This window comes from Equus caballus, chromosome 18 (assembly GCF_041296265.1).
Source record: "Equus caballus isolate H_3958 breed thoroughbred chromosome 18, TB-T2T, whole genome shotgun sequence".
Classification (NCBI taxonomy): Eukaryota; Metazoa; Chordata; class Mammalia; order Perissodactyla; family Equidae; genus Equus; species Equus caballus.
The window spans coordinates 78,105,495-78,131,531 of NC_091701.1; the positions used below are offsets into that span (position 1 = coordinate 78,105,495).

A 26,037-nucleotide genomic window follows, 5' to 3' on the forward strand; every position below is an offset into this window, starting at 1 on the left:
TCTATTAATTTGCACTCAGTGTTAACCAACACATACCAATCAAAATACAAATTGTGGCTGTCTAAATCTTTTTAAAAATGTAGTTATTACAGTAATTCCATCTTTGAATTTTTCGTGGTGATACTCCATTCCTCCCCCTGCCTATGCAATTTTTTTTTAAAGATTTTATTTTTTCCTTTTTCTCCCCAAAGCCCCCCAGTACATAGTTGTATATTCTTCGTTGTGGGTCCTTCTAGTTGTGGCATGTGGGACGCCGCCTCAGCGTGGCTTGATGAGCAGTGCCATGTCCGCGCCCAGGACTCGAACCAACGAAACACTGGGTCGCCTGCAGCGGAGCATGCGAACTTAACCACCTGGCCACGGGGCCAGCCCCTACAATTTTTTTTTAAGGAGACTTTATTTTTCAGAGTAGTTTTAGGTTTGCAGCAAAATTGATTGGAAAGTACAGAGCTCCCACATAGTCCCTGCCCAGACTCCTCCATTACCAAAATGAAGATGAGGAAAGTCCCCTCTAGTCCAAGTTGGCTGAGAGCTTTTGTCATGAATGGGTGTTGAATTTTGTCAAGTGCTTTTTCTGCATGCGTTGATATGACCATGTGATTTTTTTCTTTACACTGTGATATGATAGATTATGTTAATTGATTTTCAAAGGTTGAACCAGCTTTGCACACCTGGAATACATCCCCTCATACATTTATTTTTCAAATGCTCAACTATAGACAGGCTTTGTGATTTTTTAGTCTTAGCAATTCTGTGTTCAAAACTCTGTCAAGGGGATTCTCTTTTTATGCATTGTTCTACCATCCTCTCCAGTTTCTTGATTTGTAAAATGAAGAGGTTAAATATTAACACGAAAGTTCTTCTCAGTGCTGTAGTTCTATGAATCATGTCTCGCATACTTAAGCTGTCATGTGAAAAAGCCCAGCTTTTAAAAGTGTTTTTTAAATTTTATTGTCGTGAAGTATTTCAAATGTGCAAACACTCAGAGATGGATATGGAAGACCAAGATTTAACAGATGTTATGTTTTGTCATATTGGCCCTAGATTTGTTTAAAAGATGTGTGTACGTTTATTAAATTAAAGCCCCATTGCCTAATTTCATTCCCTTTCCTACTTTCCAAAACTAATCACTCTCCTGAAGTTAGTATGAATCCTTCTTTTTCGTATATCTGTAGCTTTAACACATGATGTGTATTTCCATAAACAACCTAGAGTATTATTTTGGATTTTTGTTTTTTTCTTTTGCTGAGGAAGATTCACCCTGAGCTAGTATCTGTGCCAATCTTCCTCTATATTTTAGTATGTGAGCTGCCAGCACAGCATGGCCACTAACAGAGCAATGTAGGCTGGTGCTGGGGAACCTAACTGGGCTGCCAAAGTAGAGCGCAGTGAAGTTAACCACTAGGCCACTGTGGTTGGCCCTATCTTGGGTTTTTTAAGTTTATGTAAATGATACAATACTGTATAATATTTTTGAAAATCATTTTTAAAAAGAATTACATGAAGAGTAATATTAATAATTATTCCCATATTTTGTTCTAATTGAATCACATAAATTTCACCTCATTTAATCCTTCCAACCATCCATCAAATTAGGAATTTTAATTTTTTCTTGTAAAAGTTAAGAAACTGGAGAAAGTGGGGAAATTGAGATTCGAATCCTGGTTCACTCAACTCTGAAACCCATGACTTCTCCATACCAGGCTGCTTCCATTTCTTTTCTTTGACAATGCCGGGATTGAATGACTGCTTACACCCTCTCAGTTATGTACAGATTTCCTCCACTACCTGAAAGCAGAGCATTCCTTTGAAGCCTTTTGTAAGCTGAAAGAGTGTGAAGTGAAGAAGCAATTGCCATTAAATTATATGGGAAAATTTTTTGAGCATTCCTAGACTCAAAAAATAACCTATCAAATCATACCAAAAAATACATAGAACCTAAAATCATACTAACATAGTAAAAGCAGGAATTACATGATAAATACACAGCCTATATAAAGTAGGAATAATAATCTATGTGCAGTGTAGTTTTCCTTACCAGAACTGGGAAGACAGCAAGCACACTGGAAGGCTGAAAGGTGGTGATGTTAATGTATTAGGCTGAGTCATTGGAGGTTGGGGTGGTGAGAGGTACAGGAGCCAGGAGTGTGGGACAGAGAGGAAGAGGGTGATCTGTTAACATCTCATAGGCATCCTCTGGATCCATCAGGGTGGACAGGTCACTAACGTCTATACCTCCTTCTATGCCTGCCTGCCTTGATGTCAAAGGTTGAGGTTTGTGGTGTGCTGTGGCTGATGTGGAAGGCTTGAAATATGACAGTACGCTTGACTGCTTAGTCTCTATAACGGCTTTCTGCAAAACAAATGCTGAATGCCATTTTTGCTATTCACCTTTTGTTGCAAACGTGAAAATCATCTTCAGATTTCTTTTGGTTAGCGAAAATGGGTACTAATGTAGATCTTTCATAAAAGTGAAGTTGTATAAAGAGAACTTTCGAATAGTGGGGAAAACCCATATATGCCTTAATTTGGGGCATTCTTCAAAGCAATTCAAGAATAGTAGTCCCCATTTTAACCTAAGAAATTTTGTAACATCTGCCTTTCAGAATCTGTTGATTTAGAAAATATGTAATAATAAAGAAACTAAGTAACTTAGTTAAGAATAGTGGTTTCTTGGAGTGGGAGGAGGGGAACATTAGAATAGGCAAATAGGAATAGGGTATGAGTGAAAGTTTTCACTGTGAATCTTTATATTTCTGTTTTTTAAACCATGTGAAGCATTATCTAGTCAAAAAAAATTTTTAAGAGAAAAAAAAACGAATTGCTGTTTACCAATACTTTAAAGTGGCATTTATTACAATGGCATCTACTTACATTTCCAAAACAGTTGTGGCTGTATCTGTGGACAACATATTGAGTAAGTTTACAGATGGTGCTTGATGAACAGGTGCACCTGCAGACCTCTTGCAACAGTTCTGGGGTACCCACGTGGCTGAAGTCTAGCAGGTTGGGACTGCAGTAATAGGCCCTTCTGGGTCAAGCTTACTTAAAGATTCATGTCCTTCATTAAAGGTGACCTCACGTGACTTGATCAGAAGAAATTTACTGAAAAATGAATTGTTTGTGATCATAATTTTATTAAGGTAAAATAATTAAAGGGTAATTTTTCCAGTTACTGTTTTATAGTGAAACGACAAGGCTGTTTTGCAAACTTATGTGTTTCTTTGGGCATTTTACCTTTTTTATGTTTACGTACTTTGCTAGAAATGTATATTGATACTTGAAAAAATATGTATTTTTTAAAAATATTTTTTAACCAAATATCCATCAAACATTAAGTAGAATGTGATCATTAAAATTCAAGTGAAAAGTATCCTTTTAAAATTTCAGATCTTTTAAATGTTTTTGTTGTTGTTAAATTGGTTTTAAAATTCTTATTATAGAAATAATGCATGTTCTTCATTACAGAAAAATAATTCAAAAGGGCAGAGAAGGGCCAGCCTGGTGGCGCAGCGGTTAATTGTGCACATTCCGCTTTGGCAGCCCGGGGTTCCCTGTTTTGGATCCCAGGTGCGAACATGGCACCAGTTGGCAAGCCATACTGTGGTAGGCGTCCCACATATAAAGTAGAGGAAGATGGGCACAGATGTTAGCTCAGGGCCAATATTCCTCAGCAAAAAGAGGAGGATTGGCAGCAGATGTTAGCTCAGGGCTAATCTTCCTCAAAAAAAGAAATAAAAAGAATGTTCAATCCTGTTCACCCAGAGATGATTGCTTTTTATACTTTTGGCTTTTTGCTATTGTAAGCAGTTAAAAATATAAAAAATTGATTGAAAATAATTAGAAATTCAAAAGAAAAAGAATTTTTTTAAACCTATATTTTTCTGATATGTTGACCAAATGCCTAATTGGCAGGCATTCTGGAATCAGACAAACATGGGCTTGAATCTTTACCCTGATACTTAATAGCTGAGTGACTTGGGATAACTTCCTTATCCCTTTGTATGATTTAGTATCCTTCTTTGTAAAATTGAAATGATAACACCCATCTCATAGGATTATTAGGAGGATCACCAAGGTACCAACTGTAATTTCCATTTAACAGTTAACCGTATGTTTTTCTGTCTCAAGATAACAAATGTTTGCTATAATTTAAGGAAGTTAGTTTGTTTTTGAGAAGAATAAAATTTTTGACCAAAGCTACAATAAGATTTCTACTCACCAAGTTACATATTTTGAAATGCAATATAGAAGTATTCTCAACTTAGAATTGATTTTGACATTCTAGGAGTATCATTGGCTGGATATTTTTTAAACCTTGTCTCTCCACCCTTCAGGCAGGAATTGATTGAAGCTGGTAGACATATCTTCAGTGTTTTATTTTAACCATTCCTATAGATCCTGGCTCAAAGAGGCAGATGAGGGAAAATGGTAGTTCTTTTGACATTGGAAATGGAGCAGCTGTGGTACATTTTAATCGCTGATGAGTGCAGAAATGGTTTAACATAAGCTAGAGACTGATATTTATGGTCTGGTTCTTAACTTCTGACATATCTACAGAGGTTTTTAAGTTTGGGATGAATACCATACTTCCTGTATAGCCACTATCTCAGAAATATACTTGGTATCACTATCTGGAAGTATTGAATATAAGCCAACTAGATTTCATGGACTTATTTCATTTGAGTTGAAAGAAACATGCACATAAATCCTCTTTAATTTAACAGAAATAGGTAGATATAAACACACTCTAAGCAGAGTCAGGTGTTCCATACATTAGATTTACTTTGTGGATGTGATTTTAGAAAGAGTGAGCCTCATTTATGTAGGGAAAAAGAATGTTTTATAGGAGATTTTTCCATACATGCTCCAGATTTTACTTTTGTGATACCTAGGGCTTGTATACTGGATTTAAATCTTTGTATGACTGCATCTCTTTGAGGAAATTGGCATGCTGAATATTTGTGGTTATAGGAGAGAGGTTGATGTGAGGACGATAAAGGAGGTAAATGGAGTGTGACAAAGATAAAGTATATGGTTGGATGTTTGGTCTGTTATCTGTCAGTGATCATTACAAAATTAAAGGTGTTTTAAAATGTGTATAATTCTGTAGTTAGTGAATGGAACAAAGACTCGGTACTGGTGGTGTCTGTTCTTTTCTCTATTCATAAATTATAGGAAAACTAATAAAAATCATGCAAAGTATAAAGTTTGAATTTTTCTCTTATGAACTATTGATAATTAAATTCTTTGATGTGCTAAGAAATACTAAATATTCTACCATCGGTACGTTAGACTATGTGTTCACCTTTTAGATGTGATTTGAATGGTGTGGTCACAAGAACCCACACCCTCCTTTCACATCCCTGAAAATCATTCCTACCAAGTTACTTTGTACTTGAATTTCCTTCATCAGAGATTTCTGTTTGAGATAAAGCATTACATTTCTTGGAAGGTTTTTTTTTTAAATTAATAAACTTTGTTTTGTAGAGCAGTCTTAGGTTCACTCTTGGAATCGTACATTCTATGGACAAATGTATAATAACATGTATCCATTACTGTATCAGACAGAAAAGGTCCACTGCCCTAAAAATCTTCTGTGCTCTGCCCGTTCATCCGTCCCTCCCCACAGTTCCTGGCAAGCACTAATCTTTTTACTGTCTTTCTAGTTTTGCGTTTTCCAGAATGTCATATAGTTAGACTCATACAGTATGTAGCCTTTTCAGATTGGCTTCTTTCACTTAGTAATGTGCATTCAAGTTTCCTCCCTGACTCTTCATGTCTTGATAGCTCATTTCGTTTTAGTACTAATATTCCAGACAAAGACAGTTTTATGTCTTCCTTCCCGATCCATTACTTTTTGTTTCCTTTTTTGTGTCTTATTTCATTAATTAGAACTTCCAGTATGATGTTTTTCTTGTGTGAATTTTGTCTTTCAAGGAATTGGTCCACTTCATTTAGGTTATCAAATTTGTGAACATAAGAGTTTTTCATAATATTAGTTTATCTTTTTATGTTCATGGGGCCTGTACTAATATCCCCTCTTTCGTTTCTAATATTAATAATTTGTGTTTTCTCTTTGTTTCTTATTTTAGCCTGGCTACAGGCTTATCAATGTTACTGATCTTTTCAAAGAACCAGCTTTTGGTTTTATTGATTTTTCTTTTTCTATTTTTCAATTTCCTGTTTTCAATTTCATTGATTCCTGCTGTAATTTTTATTATTTCTTTTCTTCTGCTTGCTTTGGGTTTAATTTACCGTTCTTTTTCTAGTTTCCTAAGCTGGAGAAGTCCCTTTCTAAAATTCATGTGTATATAGAAGAAATTGATATATTAATCCATTAATACATATTTAATACTTGTCTGCACCTAATTAATTTCAAATTTATTTAAATAAAATTTACTCTTTTTGGTGTACCGTTCTATGAGTTTTGTCAAATGCATAGTCATGTAACAACCACCTCAATTAAGATAAAGAACAGTTCCACCCCTCAGAAATTCCCTGTGGTACCACTTTATAATCAACTTCTCCCTCACACCCCACCAAATATCTAGCAATTGCTGGTCTGTTCTCCATCTCTGTAGTTTTGCCTTTCCAGAATATCATATAATGAATCATATTGTATATAGCTTTTTCAGTCTGGATTCTTTCATTTAGCATAATGTATTTGAAATTCATGGTGTTTCTTATGTCAATAGTTCTTTCCTTTCTATTGCTGAGTAGTATTTGTTTATTCATTCTTCAGTTGAGGGACATTTGGGTTATAGTTTTGGGCAACTGTGAATAAAGCCACTATAAGCGTTCACATAAAGTTTTTTGTGTGAACTTAGATTTTCATTACGTTTAGGTCAATACTTAGGAGTGGGATTACTCGGTTAAATGGTAAGTGTATGTTTAACTTATAAGAAGATACCAAACTGTTTTCCACAGTACCTGTACCATTTTGCATTTTCATCAGCAGTGGTAGTCCCATCTGTCTCAGCATCCTTGTGAGCACTTGGTATTGTCAAGGGTTTTTGTTTTGTTTTTAAACTTTAGTCATTCTACTAGGTGTGTAGAAGTATCTCATTGTAGTTTTAATTTGCATTTTTTAATATGAAATTCACATTTTTCATGTGAAAACTTATTTGCCATATGCCTGTTTATTTTTAATGTAGGGAAAAGGAAATAAGAGATAAAGATAGATGGATGAATCTTGTCCTTGGCATGCTTCTAGGAAAAGCTGGCCAGCAGAAGTTTCCACATTAAAGCTCTCCATGTCCGGGCAGCAGAAGGGAAAGAGGGTACACTTTGCCTGTTTGACCCTGTTACAAAGGACTAGTCTTTGTTTAAACAACAACAAAAACATCCCCAAACTGGAATCTCTCCTCTCATATGTTTATTTTGCCACGTTTTGCTTTGTTTATTTCTTGAAACCAAATTTCCATAGCACAAGCCAGTTTCTCCCAGTACTGGAACTAGTTGGTCAGAGAAAGTTAGGGAGTTTGAGTACTTTGTAAGCTTTTCATGGACTAATGTATATGATGGGACACAATATATTCTCTTAGTAGAGCACGTGGTCTTAATGTCAAGTTGCTTTTTCCAGACATCATACTTTCTTTCTCTAGGATAATATTCTTGTTTTATTTTAAATAAACAAAATTTCTATTAAAATTGAACATGTACACAAATGTTTATAGCAATTTTATTTCTAATAGTTTTATTTCTAATTTCTAATGGAAACTACCCAGATGACCTTAAAAGGGTGAAAAGTTGGGGCTTGTCCCGTGGCCGAGTGGTTAAGTTCGCATGCTCCGCTGCAGGCGGCCCAGTGTTTCGTTGGTTCGAATCCTGGGCGCGGACATGGCACTGCTCATTGAACCACCTTGAGGCAGCGTCCCATATGCCGCAATTAGAAGGACCCACAACGAAAAATATACAACTATGTACCAGGGGGCTGTGAGGAGAAAAAAGGAAAAAGAAAAAAGGGTGAAAAGTTAAACAGATTGTGGTAAATGCATACCATAGAATACTACTCCATAAAAAGTGATGAACTATTGATAACATGCAGTAACTTAGGTGAACCTCAAGGAAATTTTGCTGAGTGAAAAAAGGCAAATCTCAAGAGGATACATAATGATGATTTCATTATATAGCAATCATAAAATAACATAATTGTTGAGTTGGAGAACAGATTAGTGTTTGTTATTGGTTAGGAATGGGAGTGAAGGGATGGTGACCATAATGGGTTAACATGAAGGAATCTTATGATGGTGCAGTTGAGTATTTTGATTGTGATAGTGTGTGACAGTTGCATAGATTTAGACTCACATATACAGATGAGTGCATGTATAACTGCTGAAATTTGAATAAGCTCTATGGGATTGTGCTAACGTCAGTTTCTTGGTTTTGATACTGTACAGTGATTGTGTGGCATGTTCGCATTGAGGAGAGAAGCATTGGACTTCCTTCTATATTTCTTTCTGTGAATCTATAATTATTTCAAAATAAAATTTTTTAAATGTAAAAAATTAAAGTAGAAACACTTCTGTTTTTGAAATATATAAGTAATACATGAATATATTCATGAAAATTTAAATAATTTAAGGATATTTGGTAAAAAGGGAAAAGGGCAAATAGTTAATATTTTCAGAGTAGCTATTTTTTCCCTCTCTCTCCTTCTCTCATAAACGCAAGTAAGTAGTATTTTCCAGTGTGTACATAGTGATGTTTCTGATTTGCATCTATCTATAATGACAGTTAACTGATGCTTACATGATAAAACTCTCCCTTATTTTTTTTTTTTTTTGAGGAAGATGAGTCCTAAGCTAACTTCTGCTGCCAATCCTCCTCTGACTGACCCTGAGCTAACATCCGTGCCCATCTTCCTCTACTTTCTATGTGGAACGCCTGCCACAGCATGGCTTGTCAAGCGGTGCCGTGTCTGCACCTGGGATCTGAACCGGCAAACCCCGGGCCACCAAAGCAGAAGGTGCACACTTAACTGCTGCACCACCGGGCTGGCCCCTCTGCCATACCTTTACACTCTACTTTCTTGGTAGTCTTTTATTATGGTGTGGGAAATGCAAGACAGCTGACTATTCCAAACATCTGTTCCTAGGAATTAAATGTTGTATATGATTAGCAAATACTGACCCAGGAAGCATATGTAAACAGAAAATGATTATTTTATTCTCAGTAATTTGGCTATATATGTGGGGGAAAATAATGATATTGCCTCTACACCCATACTAATTTTCAGCTTCGTTTGTCATAGAGTGGTAGAAGGACTAGATGATTATTGCCTAGATTTTTTAACCTTTGAATGGGAATATGATATTGAGGACAATACATGTAGATATGAAAACTGTCTGCCCTGTTGGGGATTAGTGCTATATGAAATGAGTTAGGCGCCAGCCCTGTGGCCGAGTGGTTAAGTTCTCACGCTCTGCTTTGGCGGCCCAGGGTTTCACCGGTTTGGATCCTAGGCATGGACCTAGTACTGCTTATCAAGCCATGCTGAGGCAGCGTCCCACATAGCACAACCAGAAGGACGTACAACTAGAATATACAACTATGTACTAGGGGGCTTTGGGGAGAAGAAGGAGAAAAAAAAGGATTGGCAACAGATGTTAGCTCAGGTGCCAATCTGAAAAAAAATAAAATAAAATGAGTTAAATACTGATCTTGCTCTAGGAACAAATGAAGTCAACCTCCAGATTGGTGGAGGAGATATGCATGCAAACAGGTAAAATATAATGCTATATAATGCGAAATCAGTTATGAGTTAAGAGCTTAGGGAGTGCAGAGCACATCTTTTAACAGTCTGCAGACTTCACTGGCAGAGCGGGAAAAATAGCCTTCTGGATTTGGAGAACGTTATATGTAAAGGCCAGGAGAGGCCTTGGCATATTAGTGTGGTAGGAGCTCAGAATGGAGGAGTAGGAGGTATGGCAAGAGGTAGATTGGGTCACAGGGCTGACTTACCTATTAGGCATATTAGGCACAGGGCTTAGGGCCCACAGTATTTCTGGAGGCCCATGAAAATGTTTTAATTTCTTTCAAAAATCAGAAGGAGGGCCAGCCCCGATGGCCTAGTGGTTAAGTTCAGTGCACTCCACTTCAGTGGCTTGCATTTGATTCCCAGGTATGGACCTACACCACTCTGTTAGCAGCCATGCTGTGCTGGCGGCCCACATACTAAAAGGAAGATTGGCATGGATGTTAGCTCAGGGCAAATCTTCCTCAGCCAAAAAAAAAAAAAAGAAATATCAGAAGGAAGAGAACTTTTAGATTGAATAAAATGTTTTAATATCTAATTTTAATATATTGTCTTTAAAAATATAATTTTTAATAATTTTTTAGTGGAGGAAGGGGCCCATGAAAATGAAAATTCCTGGGGCCCACAAAGGTGATCATGCAGCCTTGTTGGGTCTTGATCATGAAGGGCATTATATGTTCACTGAAGAGTTTTTATTTAATTCTAGAAACATCAGGGAGCTAACAGATTTTAAACATGATCAGCTCTATGTTTTATGAAGATGCCTCTGTCAGTAGTTTGGATGAAACTATTTCCAGTTTAATGTAGTTACGTTAATCAATATCGTTTTAGTGCTTATAACCAAATATCACCTATTTAAAATGAGGAGAGCAATTTTTTTAAGACCTATATCTAATCACTGTACCTAGTTAAGGATGTCCTCTAAAAGAACTAAGTAATTGGCCATACTTGACTGATCAAAATTTGTCTAGCTGTTGAGAAATTTAGAACACCTACATGTAAATGAGCGAGTCTGTGTATGTAATCTGTGACGATATAATGCCAGGCTATACTGTTTCTCATTGTATTCTTTATTTCATCCCTACTTTTCCTGCATTGTTTATGAAGAATTCAAAACTTCGTACAGATATTGCTGAGACCAATTTTAATAAATAACATTTAAAAAGCTATAAACAATGGATGTAAAATCTATTCTATAAATGGATCCAATTTTACAAAATGGATTTTTCTTTGTTTTGACCAGGGAATTCTTGCTAGAACACCTTTATATTATATTAGAATTTGCTGAATCATAATTTGAAAGTTACTCTTAAAATAGCAAATTACAGTTGGCCTATACTAATGCCACTGGTATAAAATGATTCCTAAAACGTAAGCTCAAGTTATTTTAAGAAAAAAATTAGTGAAAACCGAGGGATATTAAAGATACGATTCAGTCGCCTCGAGTTGTACCTTTCTTGCTTTGATACTCACTTCAGCTTAGTTGGGGGCGGGGAGAAAGGGAGAAGGAGACACGGGAGGTTGGATTTGTTCATGTGTTTTGTTTTCTTCTGTAAGGAGAATTTTAGATTTCGATCATCAGATTATTTAATGGCACTAAAAAATTTATACATGTTCAGGCCTTTAGCTACTTTTCACTTGTGAAGGAAATTCAGGAAGAGCAAAAATACTCATTTACATCTATTCTTTCATAAGGATATACCGTTTCTTTTTCTTTTTAAATTAAATAAAGCACTCATTTATTTGTGATCTATCTACTTCAAGGTACAGTTAGATTCCTATTCATCAACTCAGTATTCAATACAAAATTCTAGTCAAAATGTGTAACAGGAGAAGAGGAGGGGAAAAATTACAGTATCTTGGTTGTGGAAAATTAGAGATATTGAGTTCATAAATTCATTCTGAGCTTTCTATCAATCAAGACAGAAAGGGAAACAGAGTGAGTTATGTAACTTCAACGTCTGGTAGTAGGTAAGGAGCACTTTACCTGCATCAAGAAATAGGGTGGAGGGCTGGCCCTGGTGGCCTAGTGGTTCAATTCAGCACGCTCTGTGTTGACGACCCGGGCCTAGTTCCTGGGCATGGATCTACACCACTCATCTTGCAGTGGCCATACTCTGGTGGCGGCTCGCATACAAAAAGCAGGCACTTGGCAGAGGATGTTAGCTCAGGGCAAATCTTCCCCAGCAAAAAAGAGAAAGGAATGGGGTGGAACAGAGAAAAGAAGTTATGCCTCATTGATAGATATGCTTTTTCAAATCTCATTACAGAGTTTTTGTTTGTAGTTTGAATCTTTTAAGTATGAATCTTTGTGTTGTATGTACTTTATATGTAGAAATATATTTGATTTTAATTTTTACAATAATTTGATAAAGTTTTCAAGTTAGGGGATAATCTAAGGAAATACTGGTATTAAATGTGCAAGATAATCTAGTAATATAATTAAGCTTGTTATTGAAAGAATTTGAATATGTGACTACATGTGGTAAAAATAGGTAGAATTGGGGCTGGCGTGGTGACACAGCATTTAAGTGTGCACGTTCTGCTTCAGCAGCCTGAGGTTCACCAGTTCAGATCCCAGGTGTGGACATGGCACCACTTGGCAAGCTGTCCTGTGGTAGGTGGCCCACGTATAAAGTAGAGGAAGATGGGCATGAATGTGACCTCAGGTCACGGCCAGTCTTCCTCAGCAAAAGAGGAGGATTGGCAGCAGGTGTTAGCTCAGGGCTAATCTTCCTCAAAAACAAAAAACAAAAAACAGTAGAATTATAATTAGGCTAATGTCCTAGAATTAGTTTTTATAAATAGGCTGTACTATGTTTTCTGGTCATCTAATTGATATTAGTAAATATCTTCTAGAAGACTGCCTGAGTGGTTTTAAATTGTGGAAATCAAGTCACACTTATTTTTTAATAATTACTGTCTCTGATTACTGAATATGGAAATTATTATCTGTCTCCAAACAGACTATGTAAGATGCTTGAGGAGTAGAACTCTAGATTTCCTACTTGTGAATACCCTGTTTGCCTAGCTCAGTACTTTTAAGTTGCTTTCTGTTGTAGTAAATATGGCAGGTCGTGTGTCTAAATGAGCTCAGGCACACAATTGTCTCTTTCATTTCTTCTCCAGATTTCGGTCCTTAGTTTTGTAGGTTCTGAAACATTATTTTAATAAATCAGCTCCAGTGCTAGTGAATTAAGCCATACTAAGTAAGATACACACCCAAAATAAAGAAAGAAATCAGAAACCCGTGAGGAATACATTGGCCAAGTGTATTAGACTGTTGTTATTTTCACCAAACACATTAGGAAAGTCTACTTTAAGAAACCAAATAAAGATTACCTGTTGCTTTCAATAACCTTTTACTTCTTTGGTATTCTCAGCAATGTAGGTAAATGTTAGCTGATAAAGTATGTGGCAAAAGTTCTATTGAAATTAGTTAAATCAGATTATGTATATGGAGAAAGACTGACTGGCATTGAAAGTACATTGGGTTGTCCCTTTATTATATAAGGGATTATCGAGCATTTCTTCTTCTGGCTATTATATCGTTATTTTAATTTTAATAACAGAAAGTCATTTTCTTTTTTGCCCACTTAATAGTCTTAGTTTTGTGTTTGTTTTTTTTTTTTGGTGAGAAAGATTTACCTTAAGCTAACATCTGTTGCCAGGCCTCCCCTTTTTTTTTGCTTGAGGAGGATGAGCCCTGAGCTAACATCTGTGGCAACTTTCCTCTATTTTGCATGTGGGATGCCTCCACAGCATGGCTGAGAGTGGAGTAGGTCTGCACCTGGGATCCGAATCCGCTAACCTGGACCACCAAAGTGAAGCAGGCTGAGCTTGAACCACTCTGCCACGGGGCGGCCCCACCGTAGGTTTTTAAAAACAGATTTATTAAGGTATAATTTATATACCATGAAATTCATTCATTTTAAGTGAACAGTTATTTTTTTGTAAATTTACAGACTTGTGGAACCATTACCACAATCTAATTTTGGAGCATTTCCATCTCCACCAAAAGAAACCATGTACCCATTTGTAGTCCCTCTCCTAATCCTTAGTTACCATGCCTAATGATGTGTGTTTAGTTTTCTACAACTGACTGCAAAATATTATAAAAGTGAGTACTGTAGAATTTCCCAAAATTATCCAGCCCCCTAGGTTTGTTAATTTGTTTGTTTTAAAGGCTTGGTAATTAGATCATGGATGTTTTTTGATGATATTTCTTTATTCGGACACCAAAATATTATTATTTTTTTGAGTTTCTAATTTTATTGCAAATAACTTGCAGAACTGAAAATGATTAAATGGTCACACATTTCTACAGTAATAAGCACTATGCTAAAGGATCAGTTACAACACAGTAGTTTACTAACATTAAAAAGAGTATCATTTTTTTTATTAAGATTATGATAGATTACAACCTTGTGAGATTTCAGTTGTACGTTATTGTTAGTCGTGTTGTGGGTATACCACTTCACCCTTTGTGCCCTCCCCGCATTCCCCCCTTTTCCCTGGTAAGCACCGATCAGTTCTCCTTGTCTATATGTTAACTTCCACTTATGAGTGGAGTCATATAGAGTTCGTCTTTCTCTGTCTGGTTTATTTCACTTAACATAATACCCTCGAGGTCCATCCATGTTGATGCGAAAGGAACAATTTTGTCCTTTTTTATGGCTGAGTAGTATTCCATTGTGTATATATACCATATGTTCTTTATCCAATCATCAGTTGCTCCGCATTTAGGTTGGTTCCACGTCTTGGCTATTGTAAATAATGCTGTGATGAACATAGGGGTGCAAGGGACTCTAGGGATTGCTGATTTCAGGTTCTTAGGATAGATACCCAGTAGTGGGATGGCTGGGTCATGAGGTATTTCTATTTTTAACTTTTTGAGAAATCTCCATACTGTTTTCCATAGTGGCTGCACCAGTTTGCATTCCCACCAACAGTATATGAGGGTTCCTTTTTCTCCACAGCCTCTCCAACATTTATCACTCTTGGTTTTGGATATTTTTGCCAATCTAACGGGTGTAAGGTGATATCTTAGTGTAGTTTTGATTTGCATTTCCCTGATGATTAGCGATGATGAAGATCTTTTCATGTGTCTATTGGCCATACTTATATCTTCTTTGGAGAAATGTCTGTTCATATCCTCTGCCCATTTTTTGAGCAGGTTGTTTGTTTTGTTGTTGTTAAGCTGTGTGAGTTCTTTGTATATTATGGAGATTAACCCTTTGTCGGATAAGTGGCTTGTAAATATTTTTTCCCAATTAATGGGCTGTTTTTTTGTTTCAATCCTGTTTTCCCTTGCCTTGAAGAAGCTGTTTAGTCTGATGAAGTCCCATTTGTTTATTCTGTCTATTGTTTCCCTCAACTGAGGAGTTATAGTGGACACCAAAATTATTTAATAGGAGAAAGAGTGGTGAGAATAATTTGTGTAAGAGGGGATTGCTTTTAGGAAATGAGTTTTCAAGTTTGCTTCTTGTTTGGAGGTTGCAACTTAATTAATGAACAAAAAGAAGTTACTGAATAAATATAAAATTACAAACTTATTCAAGCCTTCTTAGAGATTTAGTAGGGGAATTTACGATGCCATTCAAAAAGACTCTTTAAGATTTTATATAGTAATTTTTTTTTGCAAAGATTATCATAAAATTAATTTGTTTTTCTTTTATTTCCTTTATTTTAGCTTCTCAGAATCAAGAACGTCTATGTGCTTTTAAAGATCCATATCAGCAAGACCTTGGGATAGGTGAGAGTCGAATCTCTCATGAAAATGGAACCATATTATGCTCAAAAGGTAGTACCTGCTACGGCCTTTGGGAGAAATCAAAAGGGGACATAAATCTCGTAAAACAAGGCAAGTAATACTTTCTTACCTGAAATAATTTTGTATTTCGTACAATTAAAGTTTATTTAAAAAGCACATGGAGGTAGATTAAAACCCTCTCTAGGAAAGCAGTAAATTTAAAAGTATATATCCATGTATATATTCACCCACAAGCCCCAAATTTGTGAAAGGTAATTGATTTTTAGCTTATTTTAATTCTTATTATAATGTTAATAATATATCTTCATTGTATTAAGTTTAAAAAATATAGAAAATTAGAAGAAAAACAAACGTGTACAATTCCATACTCTTAAAAACTGTTTACTATATTAGTTTATTCCCTTCAGGTGTGTTTTCTACATACCTGTATGTTTATACGTGTGTATACTTCTTTTTTCAAAATTAGTATAATAGTGTATAAACAATTTCATACTCACGTTTTCCTGTCTTAAATTATATCATGACCATTTTCCCATGTCTTTAAATATTATTTGAAAACATTTTTAACCACTCAATATTTAACATTTAACAAAGAATCATTGCATACGTGTACCACAGTTTACTTATACATTACTCTGTGGTTGGGCATTATGCTGTTTTCTGGTTTTTACTGTAATACATCATGCTTCAGTGAACATCTTTGAACATAAGTCTTTGATTTTATCTGGTTATTTCCTTGGAATAGATTCCTCGAAGTAGAATTATTAGATTGTAAAACATGAATCTTTTAAAGACTCTTCATAAAAATTACCACGTGGCTTTCTAGAAATGCTATGCACATTTACTTTCCCTCCAGCAGTGTATGAGACTGTTACTGAATCCTTATTATGATGGTGTGTTATTATTTTTTAAACTTGGAACAATTTAATAGATATAAACAAAAATGAAATCTTACTGTTGCTTTAATAATAATTCTTAGATTAATGATGAAGTTAAACATTTTGTTGGTGGCTTTTTCCCCTGTGAAATGCCTATTTATACTTTGCCATTTTTCTCTTATTTAAAAATGTGTGTTTCCTATTGATTTGCAAGAGTGTTTTATAACTTATGTGTACTGACTCTGTCACATTGATTGCAGTTATTTCTTAGTTTGTTATTTTCCTTTTAGTTTTGTCTATTGTATTGACTCCTAACTTGCTTACATTAATATTGATTTGTAGGATGTTGGTCTCACATTGGAGACCCCCAGGAGTGTCACTATGAAGAATGTGTAGTAACTACCACTCCTCCCTCAATTCAGAATGGAACATACCGTTTCTGCTGCTGTAGCACAGACTTGTGTAATGTTAATTTTACTGAGAATTTTCCACCTCCAGACACAACACCACTCAGTAAGTAGTTAAAGTAACTTACTTTTCCTTTTAATTCCCTTCATCAAAGATTTGCAAAATTTAAAAATATATAAAAACATTCAGGTTTGGCAGGAGTGAAAGAGCATTCCAACATCATGAGACTGCATATAGCTAATATCTGAAATCTAAAAGAGATGCACCAGGATTTCTAAGGTATTGGTATATTACCAAATGAGTTTGGATCAAAATATAGTACTTTCCAACCCCTAGGGAGGGGAATTTGGCAATATTAAGAAAACTACATGTGTGCTTACTCTTTAAGACCCAGCATTCCCATTTGTAAGGATTTATCTTGAAGATATACCTCCAACAATACAAAAATATATATGTATAGAATTGGGGGCCAGTCCAGTGATGTAGGAGTTAAATTCATGTGCTCTGCTTTGGTGGCCTGGGATTCATGGGTTCAGATCCCAGGCACGGGCCTATACACCATTCATCAAGCGATGCTGTGGTGGCATCCCACATACAAAGTGGTGGAAGATTGGCATAGATGTTAGGTCAGGGACAGTCTTCCTCAAAACAAAAAGTGGGGGGCCCGCCCCATGACTGAGTGGTCAAGTTTGCGCACTCCACTTCGGCAGCCCAGGGTTTCACCAGCTCGGCTCCTTGGCACGGACCTAGCACTGTTCATCAAGTCATGATGAGGCGGCATCCTACATAGCAGAGCCAGAAGGACTTACAACTAGAATATACAGCTATTTACTGGGGACCTTTGAGGAGAAGGGAAAAAAAATGATTGGCAAAAGATATTAGCTCAGGTGCCAGTCTTACAAAAGAAAGAAAAAAAAAATGAGGAAGATTGATAACGGATGTTAGCTCAGGGCCAATCTTCCTCACCAAAAAAATAAAATAAAAATAAGTAAGAAATTAAAATTAAAAAATACATCTACATAGAGTTATCTGTTATAGTGTTAATTGTAACTGCATAATATTGGAAAGTACCTGAATGTCCAAGAATAGAAGATTAATTGAAATACACTATGGTACATACATGTAATGGAGTACTAACTATACAGCTACAAGGAAAAAATGAGTAAGATCTCTATGAACTGACATGGAGTGATTTCTAGAGATGACGTTAGGAAAATAAAAAGCATTTATAATATGCTATCTTTTGTGTTAAGACAGAAAGTTTATCTTTACAAAAAGAAACAAAGATAGGATAAACCAGAAAATAATGGAAGTCAGTTGCTTACTAGGGATGGAGGCAATGGAGTAGAAAGAATACAGGAAGGAGGAATAGTTGTCTGAGTACAGCTTTTTGTATGATAGTTTTGACTTCTGGAATCATGTTACTATTCTACATATGCAAAAAGTGAAATTAAATCAGGAAGGATGGGAAGGGGAAAAACCCCAAATTGAAAGCCAACTGAAACAAATGACCCCAATTGTATTTCACTTAAATATCATAATCACACTTAAGGGAAAATGAAAGAACTGATATAAGGATTTTGCAAAACACACTATTTGAGCGTATGTACTCTATGGGTGAGATGGGACGTAAGAGATGGGAGAACTGCAAACACTGAACTCTTTTTAGAAGAGTTGTTTTTTAGTAGTGTGGACAAAGCAATTCTGAAACATTTTGTAGATATATTATAGGATTAAGAAAATAAAAAATGCATTGATGTTCTTGGGAGCCAGTGTTCTTACTGAAGGAATAGGGACACAAGGTTCTAGATGGGGGATGACAAGAGAATCCTATACGAATAGAATTGTAATTCAAGGTATCAGTATGGACTTAGGACTTTAAAAATATACATATGTATGCGTTGCATGTGTACGTGACCATGAATACATGTTTGTGTATATATTTATATGTGTATGTGTATATAAATAAGTACATATATGCCTACATATATTTCTTAGCTCTCACTGATGAAGCACAAGCACCACAATAGCAGTCAGTACACTAGTGTCCAGATTTAGTCTCTAATACCGTTCCCCACTCAAAGGAACTTAGGCTTCTTGGAAAAACAACTTATTCTAGGACTAGAGCAGGATACGGACAAGATAAGCCTGAAACATCTCTTAACACTAGAAAGTTAGGAAAGAAGCGCCCAAAAATAGGATGGAGACTTGTCACAAGGACACAGGAGCCAGCTTGAAAGAACTCCCACTGGCTAAATTTGGGACGATTTGAGGGCTAAAAAAGTACAGTAATAAATTGTAAACCATTGGAAAGAAGATGAATACATGAGTCTATGCCAGTAGCAGAGAAGGGAAAAGAGAGGGCACTTGTTTATACTAGAATGCCAAGTGCCAACTGATAAATGTAGGAGTGCTGGAGTTGGAAAATTATCATTCCTCAGCCATCATGGTACGGATTGGATCAGGCAAGAATCATCAAAAGATCCTAAATCTAGGGGCAGTTTCAATAAGGAGCCAGGATATTTGCATTGTTTTAAAGTGTCTCCCCCATATTACAAGGGAAAAATTAGTAATTATAAAGTGAGGAAGGTGAACAACACCTTGACCAGGTGATTAATTGACATCATTAATGAAGGGCACATGGAAATCCATGATACCCTGAGATGGACATAGTGTCTGGCCAAGAATGCATAAACTGAATCTAATCATGAGTGAACATCAGACAAACCATCAGTTAGGAAGTTTTATTACAAAAAGGAGATTTGTATTCTTCAAAAATGTCAATGTCATATAAGAAAAAGACTGCAGGGAAGATTTAGATTAAAGGAGGCTAAAAAAACTTGACAACTAAGCAGTACCTAACTCTCCTATACTGGATATGAAAAATGTGATAAAGGACATTGTTAGGCCAATTAACAAAATGGATGATTAGAAAATTGTTTCAATGTTAAATTTCCTGAAGCTGATAACAGTACTGTGGTTATATAAAAGAATATCCATATTCTTAGGAAGTAGTCTAAGAAGTGTTTAGAAGGGCCATGATCTATGTATATAACCTCCCCTGAAATGGTTCAAAAGAAGATTATGTACATGAGTGTATGCGTGCCTGTGTGTGTGTGTGTGTGCACGTATGTGCATGTGTGTGTGTGAAGGCTGAGAGAGAATGATAAAGTAAATGGGGTAAAATGGTAATAATACTTGAATCTGGGTAAAGATATATGGATATTCTTTGTACTGTTCCTATTTTTGCAACTATTCTGTAAATTTATGATTATTTCCAACTAAAAAGTTTAAAAAATTAAAAATATATTTTTTGTTGAATTGGAACACTTCTCAAGAATTCTCTCTCTGTCAACAGATTTTATCAGTCCATACTCTGAGATCTTCAGTTCTGAGTTATTTCTTTTGATTTGTTCATGAAACACTAAACTGAAAGCAATAGGAAGTTTTTTCATGTAGATCCTATCTGCTCAAGCCTGTTAACTTCTATTAGGAAATCATACCGAGTTGGCTACATTTATTTTCCACAAACAAACAAACAAAACAAGGTCTCTGAATTTCGCCTGTACATCTAGCTATGTGAAAGAGAAGTGAATTTGTTCATAAGTTCTCCTCAAAGATCTTTACAGCTATATTTCAGATTACCTAGATCTTGGTCTGCTGTAATCTTTGGAACTAAATGCAGGAGTATTCCCAACTAGAAATCAGTAATATTATCCCAATAAAAAGGGAAGTGTTTTAAGTAAGGTGCTCTAATTTAGGAACATTAACCCAATTTATTAATTTTGTTCTTCAAACAAAACAATGAGGTAAATTCAAAGTTAGCAAACAAGATGAATATTGGCTTTTGCATTAATCTCGACAGAATAGCCACTATTACATAGAATGTCAGACATTTAGTCTGTAAATGCTATGTGCTTGACCAAAATAAAAGTAACTTTATGTCTTGAAGTTGAAAGAAATTACTTCCAAGTAGAACTTTTTGTTTATGGTCATATAATAATACATCAATAGAAAGTTTGGTAATAGTGATTTTTTTTCTCCTTTAAAATTTTTCATTATAAAGATACCATTTATTGAATATTTAACGTAAATATTTGTCAAATAAAAACTTTTACTTATGTTTAAAAGTTACGAGAAACATGATGCAAACATCAAAGATAGAGAAGGCGAATAGTGTGGGGTGACTGTTGATGCGGAAGGTTACATATTCTTCTTATGCTTTTGTATTGTTTGAATCTTTCACATGCGAAAATATTTGTGTATTACTTGTATAAGAAAACATTATAGGTATACCTGCTTGTTAATTTAGAAAAACTAGATAAGTGGAAAGGAGAAAAATAATCTTTAATAATCTCTTCACCCATATACAACCATTGTTAGTATTTTGAATATTTCTTTCCAGTCTTTTCTCTTTATTTTTGTATAGTTGTATTAGCGATACAAATGCATTTTAGATCCTGCTTTTTTGTTTAACATAATAGAGTAAGTATTTTCCAGGTTATTGCATATGTTTTATAGTCATCAGGTTTAATAGTTGTATAATATTTCATCAACCATATATTTTCTTTATCCATTCCACTGGTTTTGGACATTTAGGCTGTTTCTAGATTTTTATTAAATGAACATCTTTGTATATATAGCATTATATTAAATTATAATTCTTAGAATTGTAGTTTCTATATCCCATAGTAACAGTATTAAAAGTTCCTCATACATTGTCAAATTGCTTCTCCAGTTTGAAACAGTTCACATCCCATCAATGATATACTACAGTGCATATTTCTTCATATGTTTATCAGCGCTAGTATTATTAAAATAAAACTTCGCTGAGATCATTTTGAAAAATGGTTTTACATTGTTTTTGTTACTGAGCTTCACATGTTTTTTGTTCTCTCTTTTGATTTTTCTTATATTCATTGTCCATCTGTAATATTATTTCTCAATAATGAAGCTAACTAGTTTTGAGAAAAAAGATTTAAAATAGTCTGAAATCTAGCCATTTCATCCCTTCCTTGTCAGTTTCTGTTGATACTGTAGGGATGACAGGAGCTACATTTTAAATAGTAATTTAATATGTGTTGTAAGATTTTTTTTTAAATCTTTGAACTTTGGCTCTTCCTAAGGGAACATCCTTAATATCTTTCAATAAAAGTTCATGCTCATTTTATAGTGTATAAATTATACCTTAATAAAGATGTTGAAATAAAATGTTCATTACTCATTCAGTGTTCACTGAAACTCACATGTTTTTCTGATGGCTGTTAAAACCTTGTATTTGCATAGTATTTTATACCTTTAAAAAAGTGCTATCACATCTATAAACTCTTTGAAGATATCACCTTAATATTTAGGTGTTTCAGTCGAAAATAAACCGTTCTGGTCTAATGAGCAGCCATGCCAATCAGGAGGAATGGTCATCGAAGCAGCTGTCTTCTCTAGCAGATTTGACTTACAGCTTATGGGTAGACAGTAAATGTTGTGTTAATATTTTGGGCCCCCAACAAAAAATTTTTTTAAACTTTAAATTTGAAATTAGTTCTGACTTATAAAAACTCCCATATACCCCTGACCCAGATTCACCAATTGTTGACATTTTGCTATGTTTGCCTTATTATTCTCCTTTCCTCTATATTCATGTACAGATCTCTGTTTTTTCCTGAACCTATTGCAAATAAGTTGCAGGCTAAATTTTCACGTTTGTAATTATCTCTATGTCTTTCCTACTAGACTTTGAAGTCTTAGTAATAGGGACTTTTTTAATGCCTCTTTGTCTCCACAGTGAATAGTGCATATTAGGCACATAGTGGGAGTGCAGTAAATGTTTGCTGAATGAATAATTTAATAAACAAAAGAGTATGTGCTAATATGTAAATTCTTAAATATTGCCAAATACTTGAAAGCAGTAGGATTAAAAAAATTTTTTTTTAAAGAAGTGAATTTAATGGTTTGCTCACTAGTTGACAGGTGTTTATTGAAAGCTGGTTGATACTTTCAGTGAAAGGGACAAATTCAGCAAAATAGTTCATGGGATAGCAAGTGCGGACAAAAACAAAAAAATTAGCTCCCTTATTTTAGATTCATCATGGCAAAAATATAAAAAAGCCCTAATTGTTTCCCTTTTCCTTTCTCTTCCCCACAAATGAAGCATCATATTTTAATTTTTAAAGTAATGCAGGAATAAAGAAAACTTTTCCTAAATAGATGCTGTTACATGATCCATTTTCAAAGATGCTTACTCGAAAAGTACAATTGTAGCATATTTTAATACTGGTAAAGAAAATCATGCACAAGTTGGTTATGGCTTTTTTAAAGGCCACACAGTAAGGTTATGCTCTAGGGAACAAAGAGGATACTTAATGTTCTCTATCCTGCTCACTTCTCTCTGGATTGTTTTCAGCTGAGCAGTTTACTTCCTGACATGAAACCACTCATTGCTGTTGCTGGAATTATATCTTTCTCATCAAGTATGCATTTACACAATATCCACAGCCACATTTACTTGCTTTCTTACCACTTTCTTACCGCTATACCTATACCTTAGTAGGGTTAGATCCAGCAGCAGTGAAGGAATATATGGATGACTGAGAATAACAAGGTATAGCTCTCTTTCCTCAGAAAAAGCTTGGTTTTTTCCCCCAACCTCAGTTGAAGCTAAAGACCATGAGGTACTTAGTGAAAGAAACTAAAGCATATGATAACATTGGATCTTTAAGAATAATGTCGGGGAGTTTTCAGGGAAAATCTGACAGACTAACCACATGACCGTCAGTGAGTGTCTGTGATTTTGCTGAGCCACAGAGTCTCACACTATAGTCATTCAAGGATCCCTTTGATTAGAGGCACTGGATTGGAGGAAGATTGCTCCATAGAGTCTCACACTATAGTCATTCAAGGATCCCTTTGATTAGAGGCACAGGATTGGAGGAAGATTGCTCCGCTTACCTCTAGTACTTAAATTTTTTTTAAATTACAGGTTTTGTGTAGTCTTATAAAACTGCCTTAGATAGTTTTTTGGAGGCAACAAACTAGGGACACAAATAAATGAAATCCCTGCAGACTATTCATTCTAGCTGTTTCCTAAAAAATTTAGCAGGATGGGAAGTCCACTGATGCTTTTTTGAGACATAAATGCAATGTCTGTTTTAAAATTATTAAATACCAGCAATTAATTATTAATGTTGGAAAAAGGTATGTGAGCATTGTTATGTACTATAAAAATTAAGGTTTTATTTGGACTATGGATCACCACTGATTTCTGGCCAGTGAGAACACTAGCTCTCTGTTCTCAGAAAAAACTTCTTTCCTCCAAACCTAGCATCTGAAATAAGTTTACATCTTGTTTTCCTTCATTAAGATTTATTACCTTTTTTTTTTTCCGAGGAAGATTATCCCTGAGGTAACTACTGCCAATCCTCTTTTTGCTGAGGAAGACTGGCCCTGAGCTAACATCTGTGCCCATCTTCCTCTATTTTATATGTGGGTCGCCTACCACAGCATAGGTTTTGGCACGTGGTGCCATGTCCGCACCCAGCATCCGAACCAGCGAACCCTGGGCCACCGAGAATTGGAACATGCGAACTTAACTGCTGTACCACCAGGCTGGCCCCTACCTTTTTTTAAAAAAAAAGGAAAGAAAGGAAAAAAGAACTTCTGATATTTAGAAATCCATGTCAATTCCTTTGCTGTAACCCCTGATCTGAGGTTCAGATCTGAGGTTGCCATCAGAGGCCTATAACATGTGTTCAACCAGAAACACATTATCAGATACTCATCCAAGACAAAACTGGCTAGAGATGAGGAGATTTATGGATTGGTAACTCATATTCTGGGTTTTTGTACCTCAATTATTATTTTTTTAAAGATTTTCTCTTCTACTGGTATGTCTGTGTTTCAGTTATTTCTCTCTTTTTAAGGGGATACGTACCATATTTGACTGTTTCCATATGCAAGAACCTTAAAAAAATACTAGCCAGTAGTTCTGTACCTGTTCAGTACATAATTATAAGAAGGCCTGGATCTAGACACAATTATGGAATTAAAGAAGATTGGGTACTTTTCTTCTCTTGAGATCTTATTTTCTGAGGCCCTTTATTTTTTCTTAGAAAACTCTCCCTCTGTTGTACCCACATGATATGTTAACTTTGTCAGGCGCTGCCCTTACATATCAACATATGCTTAGTTCTCTTTCCTTCTGGCCTTAAGACATTAATGTCTTGCTTCATAAAATATTTACAGTAAACTTAAGATTCTTAGAGAATGTTATTTCAGATGGGATAAATCTAGTAGTGAAATTTTAATTCCCTTTATCAAGATTATAGTTATTAGACTGAGCAGTCTCTTTTTAGTAAACATGTAAAGGAATTCAGGCATTTAATAAATAGTGAAACAGAAATTAGCTATATAACATTTTGAGTTCTCACTATGTGCCAGACACTAAGTGCTCTATGTGCATTAAGCCTTTACATTTAACCCTTACAGAAACATGAAATGATTACTGTTATATTCTTATTTTAAGTTGAGAACACTGAGGCACAGTTATATAATTTTACCATGTCACACAGCTAGTCGATGGTAGAGCCAAGATTCAAACCTGGGTGTTTCGGTTCCAGAGTGTGTATTATTAACCGTTAGTTTCTATTGGTTTTAACTATTATTCTCTATACTCAGTTGTTATTAACTATTACTGTACAATCAAACAAGGGGCGTATTTGTATTTGGTTGTTTGTTCCTTCATTTGGGAAGGGGAGATAAAAGATTTTTTGAGAATACTTGATCATATTTCCTAAAATTCGAGGACCCCTTTATGATTTTTTTTACCATATTCTGTATACCACTAAGTATTACAAAATCTATATTTACATGACACATTATTTAATATTTTTCTTCAGATTATCTCATTAAAAAATTTATATGCATTTTAAAGGAAAACTTCCCATCACTACTGTAATGGAAAGCCAGTATCATAAGTAGAGGGTAACTTCATAAATTATTTAAAAATAAATAAGATGAGGGGTCGGCCCGGTGGCGCAGCGGTTAAGTTCGCATGTTCCGCTTCTCGGCGGCCCGGGGTTCGCTGGTTCGGATCCCGGGTGCGGACATGGCACTGCTTGGCAGCCATGCTGTGGTAGGCGTCCCACGTATAAACTAGAGGAAGATGGGCACGGATGTTAGCTCAGAGCCAGGCTTCCTCAGCAAAAAGAGGAGGACTGGCAGTA

At 35.3% G+C, this 26,037-nt stretch overlaps 1 protein-coding gene across 1 annotated transcript in view; it reads left to right on the forward strand.

Moving 5' to 3' along the window:
* The window catches only part of BMPR2 (bone morphogenetic protein receptor type 2), a 212,434-nt gene that overhangs the window by 105,113 nt on the left and 81,284 nt on the right, over positions 1 to 26,037 (forward strand). Inside the window, exons 2-3 of the mRNA XM_023622414.2 lie at positions 15,453 to 15,623; positions 16,754 to 16,924. Coding sequence (XP_023478182.1) covers positions 15,453 to 15,623; positions 16,754 to 16,924 — 342 coding nt within the window. The remainder of the gene's footprint in view (positions 1 to 15,452; positions 15,624 to 16,753; positions 16,925 to 26,037) is intronic.